General features: G+C 38.5%; 1 protein-coding gene across 3 annotated transcripts; it reads right to left on the minus strand.

The window, feature by feature from the left end:
• Positions 1 to 296: 296 nt before the first annotated feature.
• LOC149148779 (uncharacterized) lies at positions 297 to 2,413 on the minus strand. Of its 3 annotated transcripts, none has more exons than XM_089440866.1 (2): positions 2,176 to 2,413; positions 297 to 1,049 (listed from the first exon to the last, which is right to left on the minus strand). In XM_089440866.1, exon 2 carries the CDS (start codon positions 1,007 to 1,009, stop codon positions 566 to 568), a length of 444 nt encoding a protein of 147 aa, XP_089296992.1. In that variant the 5' UTR covers positions 1,010 to 1,049; positions 2,176 to 2,413; the 3' UTR covers positions 297 to 565. The 3 variants fall into 3 exon arrangements, with proteins under 3 accessions (XP_089296992.1, XP_089296991.1, XP_089296990.1); XM_089440865.1 differs by having other exon boundaries at positions 297 to 1,083; positions 2,176 to 2,412; XM_089440864.1 differs by having other exon boundaries at positions 297 to 1,130; positions 2,176 to 2,412.
• Between the last annotated feature and the right edge of the window lie 7,829 nt (positions 2,414 to 10,242).

A 10,242-nucleotide genomic window follows, 5' to 3' on the forward strand; every position in this document is an offset into this window, starting at 1 on the left:
AGATAATCTCAGCATCCCATTATTCACCTATACAAAACTCTTTTGCACATTGAGAGAATTTGAAAATCTCTTACTATTCCTAAATTACAAATTTCATGGATTTCCCTTTCTATGCAATTGTTGAATTCCACAGGTTGAAAAGATTATATTGAACACTGACAAAAGGAGAGAAATTTTCTGCTAATTATGCAGTAGCATGAATCAAAGTGATTATGCACAGCCTAAAAGAATAAATGGATTTGCCCAACAGATGAAAAAAAAATCATGACTAAACAACCAAGCAAGAAATCAAACTGTAATAGTAATAGGAAATATTCCATAATTTTTTAAAAAATCACTGTATTAGACATCTAACTAGGTGCCACCTAGCATCAAAATCAGATACGAAAGCTCAGGGCAGGGACATCAAGGAGTCTTGATTCTGAAGAATAAACAAGTGCTGCAATTACTTTTCAAGCAAACCAAATACACCGTGGCATAAATCCTCCAGGGATTGATTTCTTGAAAATGTTGCTCCAAGCTGCCCATGCAAAGTTTGGAAACAATACAAATTGTAATATTCGTCTTAAACGTTTTCAATGGGAGATTCAGAACCTGGACGTTCAACCAAACCCTCCAACACAACCAGCTCATCCAAAAGTGCAAGTTTCTCCTCTTCTAGATTTTTCACCTCACTCTCAACCTGTTTCAGCTCATCTCCTAGAGCAGAGCCTTCTTCCTCTAGAATCAAGTACTTATGCCTCAAGGCTCGATACTCATTCGCTGATTTAGTGAGTGGCGAATGATCTGGAAGGCCATTTGGGGGAGACCTGGAGCTGTCCCCCTTTTTCTTAGAATTCCCACTCTTCTGACTCTTTTTTGATGTTTTGGGCATCTTTAGTGCTTCTTCCTGTCCGACCTCATTGTGTGCTTGAAACTGAGCTCCGGAAGTTGTTTGAGACAATAGTTTCCTTTTTGGTAGCTTGGACTTTGATGCATCATCATCTATAAACATATTTTGGTCTTGCATTTTTATAGATCAAATACTTCTGGTTATCTAGAACTTGCAACTGGCATATAGGTCAGTCAGCCAGAAGGAGAGATCTGTTAAAGCATGTATAAAATAAGGATCCGATAATCTCCAATACTTCCTAAACACAAGAAGAAGCAAGCAATAAAAGGAAATGAGAGTATTGGAAAAAGTGAACAATAATGATAATTTGCATTGCTAGAATTACTAGGCTTATATAATTAATAATAAATCCATAAATTTGAAATTCTTATAGCAATATGCCAAAGAATTCTCTGATCTTCAAATATTACTGTGACCAAATAAGTAGAACAGAGCAACCTTCCAAACTTTATATGAACCTCTCAAACCACAGTGAGAAGACGGTTCCCCAATAATCAGAGAGTTTGATTTCGGCCTGGAGCTCCTCTCACTCAAAAAGCGAGGAATAAAAGCAAAAACCAAAAATGCATTCTTCAACTAGCAAATTTCTAGAATTTTCTTTCGGTTATGTTGGACAGCCCTAAATCCTGTGAATTCAAATCTGATGCTAGGTATTTCAGCTTTACTAACAACACTAAAAACACTCACATCATTCGTCCAGCAATGCAGTGGTGCCCTGGGAAATTAAGGAATATAAAGTCAAGGAATTCATATTCTATTTAAAGCAGATGAATGGCGAACAAACAATGAATACCATGATTCTATATTATCTTCCATCGTCTGGTGTATTTTAAATGAATGCCGTATTTACAACAAAAGAAAGCAATTTTGCAATTTTAGTATCATAAACCGGAAACCCTCACAACACCATGGGAAAAAAACCCTCTAAACCCTCTGTTTGCGATAACCAACCCAAATGCTGTCTCTGAAACCAACTTAACCCTCTTAATTGCACAGGTTTCAAAAAATCACGGCAACGCGCAAGCAAGAGAGAAACCATTAGCATAGATATAGAGATCATTTGAATGGTTGCAACTGGTGTGCAGGAATTGAACTCCAGACCATTTGGCAATTGCTTCTCAATAACCTCAAAACCCTGAAGATAAAAATAAAGGCAGAGGCCAAATACAGAACTCTGAGAGCTAAAGAGATCATATATAACAAGAGTTTATTCAACATCGGCCAAAAACACAAGTAATCGGTTCCGTAACAACATTCATGAATTGAAGAAAAAGGGAGATTACCAGGGAAACTTTGCCGGAGTGAGACCCTGGACTTATAGGTGGTCTGCGATTAGCTCTCGCTATTCTTCCCTTGCAAAGGAAACACTTGGTGAGAGAGAAACGGTGGAGTCAGTTTTTGTATATAGTCGATGTCCCACGAAGCGTGCCACCAAGGGTTTGTTCGCGGGTCTGATGTGGAGACCTACCAAGGTCCATAGTAACTCGTTTCTCCACACAGATTAATTTGCGAAGTCTAACTGTTATATTTTTTATTAATGGTTTGTTCGCTGGTCTGATGTGGAGGTCCAAGATTCTTAGTCACTTGTTTCTTCAAATGGAATAATTTGCAGACTAGATTAATCTGTATTGTGCTATGTTTTATATTTTTATTAAAATTTGGATGGTTTTGATGAGAGTTATTTTTTATTTAAAATATATTATTAAATGTATAAACAAACTTAAAATTGAGAAAAAATTTAAAATATTTAATTTATACAAATTTAATATTTAAATTATTTATTTAATAATATTTAAAATAAAATTATAAACCTAAACTAATAAAACCTATTTTTATTAAATTATTAAAATTTTAAAGTAATAAATCATAAAACCTAAAATAAACCTACTTAAGAGGTCAAAATAGATGGTTGGAGCACAAACTCGGAGGGTTTTCGTTAACTAAAGGGTTCTCTCTACACCAATCTTGACCTCTGCAGCAAATCCTGACAACTTCTTCTTCAATAGCTCGATCGTTCATCTCCATTGGTTAGTTGGCAGTTCTAATCGACACCTCGGGCTATGACGTTACGGAAATCAAGCAGTGAGGGAAATCAAAGAGGAAGGAAGACCACCCACGAGATGGTTCAACAAGCGGGCAATTTCTTCGTGAATTCAGGTAAAGTCCAATGATTATCCAAGATCTTTTCTCCATCTCCCACGCCACCCATCCCTCAATGAATATGTTCTCTTGGAACATCAGGTCCCTGAACGGCAAGAGCAACACAAGCTCTTTAAAGATCAAAGTAAAAAGGAAAACCTTGGTATAGTAATCTTGAAGGAAACCATGTGTACTTGTGAAAGAATGGAAATGCTCTCTCAAATACTCTGGAAGGGGTGTTAGGTTCAATCTCTTGTTGTAAGCAACTCGGCCCACAACATGTTCGTCCTTTGGAACCCTTTGGATATTACTTTCCAAGGTTGGTTGGCATCCCCTCAACTTCTTGCAGTAAGGATGCAACCAATAGGTGTCAGTGACACATGTTCTTCATAGCAATCTATAGATCACCGCTAGTAGCTAAGAAGAGAAACTTTCTTCAGGGTTTATTCACCCTTCGCAATCTTCATCAGATAGAGCCTTGCATAATTGGGGGGCATGGGGCGAAGGGGCATTTCAATATGATTGTATCCCTAGAAGAAAAATAGTGGGGGGATCTGTAGATTGTGAAAATTTCTGAATCTATACATAAGAAATCCTACTGCAATCACTGCTTTATCATCTCACACTTGTTATTACATTCAACAAGTTATTTAATTTATAAACGGTGATGAAAAACACTATTGCAGACTACACTGACATACAGATCATAATTTGAAACAAATATGAGACAAACACACAAGGGACATCATTATTTTTGGACAACACAACCCCGTAAAAACCCAATGCGGGAAAACCAGTGCAACAGATAGAGGGTTTGTATTATTAAGCAAGTAGAATCTGAGTACAACAGGTTGCCTCTCACACCGGCTAACCTTTCAGAGAAATCGCGACAGCAAGAAATACATACGAGGGTTTACCTCGTTCTCCAAGTCAAAATTTATCCACTGAGTCGCCTAACTCCGTGACCAGGTGCTAAAAATTAGGCTCAAAACTCAAAGTGGCAGAATCCCGATAAACTCAGCTTCAGATCGAAGTGCTCGTCATCCTGATTCTAACGATGCGAACGACACTCGAATCCGAGCTCATATGAAGAAGTTAGAGCAAGTCAAAGTTCAGGTTTGACTTGGACAAATGGCAGGAGTGGATGACGTGGCAAGACCCTTCAACGAATGGGGAAGCGCCAAGTGACAGGCTGCCATTGGCCTCGCATTTCATAAATCGCATGTCGCAGGTGGGTCGGCATTAAAGAATCGGCCCCAGAACAAGTCAGGGTGCGATGCGATGAATCGGCCCCCAGCGTACCCAGGTTGCGATGCAATAATCGCACATCGCAAAAATGCAGAGTCTCGTATATCTGTTACCTCCCTCACTCTGCTGATTGTGAGTTGCGATGGATCCCGAATGCAATAAGATTATGGGTTCTAGTTAATAGTTCGATCGGGTCCGCCGTATCGCAATCACACATCGCCCCACCGCGTTCACAGACCATAAGACCGTTGGTTCTCTGCCAATTGTGATTTGCGATGGAACAGTCGGTGCCAATAGATTATGGATCGCCGCGCAGGGAAACTTTCGCCCAGTTAGCGCAATTTTGGAGCAAAATTGTAGGTTCATGCCAGAAATGGTGCAATTTGTGGAGCGAATATTGGGAGAACTAAGAGAGGTCATAACTTCTTTAGTTTTCCACCAAATTGGATGCAAAAAGAGGCTAGATAACCATTTTTGCATATTCTAGACTCATTGGAGCAAGTTTTCGAAGCATTTGATCATTGTAAACACATATTTTTACATTATTTAGCATAATAGAAAGGCCCAAGCCATTTGGAAGCTGGACCAAGGAGACGTAGCCCAGGAGGGGTGAACTCCTTTATCATGTTCCTGTTGTAATGTGTTTTTGATGATGTTTTGTACATGTTTATGTTGTTGTTCAGTCTTTTATTTATGTTAAATTTCCCATAAAATTAACATAAAAACTCATCATTTCACTTGCAAAAATTCATGAATCCTTAAGCACAATGAAAGCATTTGTTTCTAATCTGAGGAGGATCTTAGCACAACAATCTAATATTCTAAATCAAATCAATTTGGTATCAGAGCCCTAGGTTTTCTTTGTGAAAGAAGGATTTAACTCTTTGCAAGTTTATGTCATGCTTACAAGGTTAAAACTCAAAAGAGGAGAAGGGAAGTTGGTTGGAAGCCCTGAAGTTGGGTCAAGGGGAAGGAGAGCAAGGTTGCCACAATCTCCAACACCAATTCAACCTCAAGTTGCAATTGAGACTCCAGAGATCATGTCTCGTGAAGGAGAACCTACAAACATGACAGAAGATGAGAAGACCTTCAGAAAGGCTTTATTTGATATGACAGAGATGGTAAAGGTCCTCTATGAAGAGAGGAATACCAGTCTGCAAGGGGAAAGTTCCAAACCTACCAAAGGAGAAGGCTCTTCAGGAGGAGGTAATGGAAATGGAGACAAACCTCCACCCTCTCCACCATCTTCTTCATCTTCTTCTTCACGAGAATCTTCAGCCTCTTCCACTAACAGAACCCTTACTCATACTCATCATCATACTTTAAAAGGAACTGGTAAATCACCTTTTTTAAAACTTGATGTTAAATTTGAACTGCCCATGTATAATGGTGAAGTGAATGCAAAGAAGCTTGATAATTGGATTCGTTGGTTGTAGGTCTATTGCAGGATTCAAAACCTTCAAGAGGATGACATAAATATTTAATTAGTTTCCTTGAGAATGGAGGGTGCAACGTTGGTATGGTGGGAATCAAAGACCCAAGAGGACATTAAAAAACACGATAAGATCTCAATTTCTTGGAATGATTTCATTGCTGCAATCAAAAGACAATTCTACCCTCTAGCTTATATGCAGAAATCCATCATGAATTGGCAGAACTTTAGACAGCTTAAAGGTCAAAATGTGCAAGATTACACCCAAGAATTCAGAAAAAGGTCTTTGATGTTAGGTGTAGATTTGCAATCGTAGGACACATTGTTGAAGTACATTGGGGGTTTACACAGTTACCTTAGGCATACTATCTTAATGTTTAGTCCCAATAATCTAGATGATGTGTGTGTGCAAGCCACTCGTCTTGAGGCAAGAGGGAAAAACACCCTAGAAGAAGGTAGTAAAAATCCATTTAAGAGTAAAGGAAAGGAAAAGGCTTTCAAAGGAAAGGCAAAGAAAAATGCGTCTATCAAAAAAGAAGGAGAAAAAGTTTCATGCAAACATTGTTCTAGAGAGGGTCACAATGAAGCTCATTGTTGGAAGCTTCATCCTGAAATGAGACCAAAGAAAAAAAACAACAAGGGAAAACAAAAAACAACTACAACCACTCAATAGGATTTGGGATCTGATTCAGGTGATGAAACTAAAATCACAACCATGGGGTTAAAAGGAAAAGAATCCATTGCTAGCACTAGTTCTTCAAACTCACAAAATGAAACTCCAAACGAAAAGAGGAGAATAGAACTTTTCCACATAAGGGTGATATCAAAACACAACAAGATTGATATGCTTTTCGATAGTGGCTCTCAAGCCAATCTTATCTATGAAAATATTGTCAAAAGTTTAAACTTGGAAATTGTTCCACATCATAAACCATATCCACTTGGATGGGTGTGTGACAATGTGCAATTGCAGGTTACTAGAAAGTGTAAACTGAGATTCGCTATTACTGCAAATTTCATAGATGAAGTGGAGCTTGACGTTGTGCCATCAGATATATGTAGCATAGTTTTGGGCATCCCGTACCTTTATGACAGAAAAGCTATCTTCCATAGACATGAAAACAAATATCATTTATTCAAATATGGAGTAGAATATATTGTGAGGGCTCATAGCAAGAAAATAAATCTTTCACTTGTTAATGCAGGGAAGATGAAAAGAATAGTGAATTCGAGTAAGAATTTTGTGCTTCTAATGATCAAACCTAAGAATGATGTTGATAATTAAGCTTTCAAAGGTTGTGATTCAAATTTGAAATCTGAATTGGTTGACATAGTTACCAATATTATGAGATGTTTCAGGAACCAAAGGGATTACCTCCCAGGAGAAGAATCCAACATGAGATACAGTTGCAACAATATTGTCCTCTTCCTAACATTGGCATGTACAGGATGTCAACGATGGAAAGCGTAGAAATTAAGAAGCAAATTCAAGATTTGTTGAATAAAGGGATCATCAGACCATCTTCCTCGCCATGTGGTTCACGTATTGTCTTGGTGCCAAAGAAGGATGGAACATGGCGCATGTGTGTGGACTTTTGTGCATTGAACAAAATTATGATAAAGAACCGTTATCCACTACCTAGAGTAGATGATTTACTTGATCAATTGAAAGATGGAAAGTATTTTACTAAGATGGAATTAAGAAGTGGCTACCATCAAATTAGAATAGCTGAAGGAGACATTTGGAAGATAGCATTCAAAAAAAAGGAATGTTTGTTTGAATGGCTAGTTATGCCGTTTGGTTTATGTAATGCTCCCACTACATTCATGCATGTGTTGAATGATGTGTTGAGGCCATTTCTTGATGAGTTTTTCATAGTCTACTTGTTGAAATGTGGCAACAAGAATATTCCAATTTTCATTTGTTCTTGAATTAAAATTCGAATTTAGTCTCACCAGCTGCTTGAAAAATAATTAAATAATTCATCTTGAGTTAATTAGTTGGAGAAATTCAAGTTAGAAGTCTTTCTGAAGTCATGCAACAGTTATCCCTTAAATTAAGGAGATTATCCCTTAATTAAGGAGATAAGATTGAGTTATATTTGAGTTGTAATTAGTTAGCTCAATTTACTGAGTTAAGTCTAGTTAAATTAGTTCCAAACTGTTTGAGGAACTAATTGTGAGTTATCAGTCAATTGATGCATGAATGCACTCAACTAGTGTACTCCAGATAACTAAAGATTCTCTCATCATTAACTCATGCATGTCTATTATGAGAAAGACCCAGTTGAGATTAAAGACAGGGACAGTGTACTATCAGTTGCATGTGTTTTCCTATAAACAAAACTCATGCATGCAGAAGGAATTCATTCCTTGAGGATTGCGCAGTTTTACAGGGTGTGAGATCAGTGTGAGTGATCAGTGTTCCACTTGGTAACAGGAGGATCACCCAGGAGAAACTGCACAAGGAAATAGGAGCTTGGAGGGTAGAGGAGAAGGCTTATGAGAAGTCTATTTTTCCTGTGAGCATCTGTGAGGATTGTACTAAGAGCTGGCTAGCTGTGAGAGCTAAGGCTTTGTGTAATTCTGAGATATTTCCAACTTGTATGATAATACAGATAGTGGGGTTTTTAGCTGAGGCTTTCCCCTGAGTATTCTTTTGTGTTTCATGTGCATTGATTCTTCTTCTAGTTATATGTGTTTAGCTTGATCTTGCTCAGATCTTTTAAGCTTCCGCAAATTGATTGTAGAAGTAGGTTAAAGTATTTTGCTTTGGTTATATTGCATTATCAGGTTAATCTACAGTCAAAATTTCTAAATGGTATCGGAGCTGTGAAAAGTATACTGAGAAGAGAATCCGAAGTTTGAAGTTCGGGGTGTTATAGACATTTTTGGGCACCGCAACCCCAATCAAACATGTCCATAAACCAAGGGCTCCTAAGTCCCTAAAAGTGTTGTTTCATACCCTAAAGGAACAAGGTCAACTGATTACATCATCTCCCAGAAGTTCTCCACAGGAAACTACTCAAAACTGGTCAAAACTGGACCATACAGGTTGCTCAGTGCTGAGGGTGCGATGCATCCCACTTGCCCAGTGTAAAAGGTGCGATGCATACTGAAAAGCCCTTCTGTAGGGTGCGATGAGCGAGAGTGGACAAATCGCAGAGACATTTTGCGAGGTGGATGATCATAGAATCTTCTAGAAACTTCTCCTATGACACTTGCCTCGCTGAATTCGCCCAGGGATGAGTAAGAGATCATCAATCTCCAAGTGGAATCAAGAACTATCAGAGAAAGGACACTAATCAAAATCTCAAAAGCTGACTCAACCCCCTATAATCATCTATATATGGATCCCTCCTCCCAGAGATCCAGAGGATGGAATTTTGTATCTTGTAAGGAAGTGTTGTTGGTTTCTTGTTGGAATATCATAGTGTTGGGTGATCTAAGCTTTTCATGAGGTGAAAGAAGGGCTTTCATGCTCGAGGATGACGTTGGGTCAAAACAATTGGTTGTAATCCTCTTTGCTATTCTTGATTATTAATAAAGCTATTCAAGTTTTCCTCCACATTCTTGTATGTTGGATGATATATGCATTTGTGTGGTTAATATATATTTGGTCCTATATTGTTTATGATCTCTATTCTTCGATAGTATTATGCTGCTTTGATCCCACAGGTGCTCTTTGAAGCTAGATAGACGAAGGAGAAGCGGCAAGGATCTGTCAGAAGGGAGAGGAACCGAGTAAGGAACCAAGGGCAAGACTGAGGTTGGTGTCCTTCATTCCACTCTTATCTACTTCTCATAAAGGAAAACGAAAGTAGTTTTGGTTTGTCTGTTTCTAAGATAGCTACCAGTCTTAGTGGGACTAGCAGCTCTGAGTGGACACTAGATTTCCAGATAACAAAATGGTAACTCCGCTGGGGAGTGAATAGATTGTTTGTTTGTCTATATTTGTTTGTTTTATAAACTTACAGACAGAGCCTGAAGTCAAGCCAGCTAGCCTTCGTACTGCATTTGCTATGCAAGTGCAAAGTAGATCAATGTTGCTTCAGTCTATCTCTGGGTTTTGTTTATAAACTGAACAATTGATTTGAAAACCTTCTAATTGCCCTAGTGGTGGCTCTAGTAACCTCATTAGATCAACCCCTGTGATTTATATTTACTGAACATCACTTGCTCGGCCTAAATCCCTGAACTGAGCTACAAACTGTGACCCGGAACCTAGTTGAAGTCTCGTCCTTGGACCATCGCACCTTCTCCTCTTGGGAATCTGGATGCATCGCACTTCCCGTGTGCAGTAGGTGCGCTGCATCTCACTTTCCCTGTGTTACAGGTGCGCTGATCAGACAAGACCTCTTCTGCTCTCAGTTTTTGGTTTCTGTGTTCACTCTCTTCAGCTCTATTCAAGAGTTTTGCTGTCTATGATTAGTATACCTCTGTGGAAACCCCCTTCCTTTCCATTATTCCGCCTCCATTGTGCAAATAACTATGAATGTTTTTATGTATTTTGTGCCATTTTCAGTTCTCT

The sequence above is a fragment of the Pinus tabuliformis genome, chromosome 9 (assembly GCF_031772625.1).
Source record: "Pinus tabuliformis cultivar Carrire ecotype Pingquan chromosome 9, CPIR1, whole genome shotgun sequence".
In the NCBI taxonomy this organism is placed as follows: Eukaryota; Viridiplantae; Streptophyta; class Pinopsida; order Pinales; family Pinaceae; genus Pinus; species Pinus tabuliformis.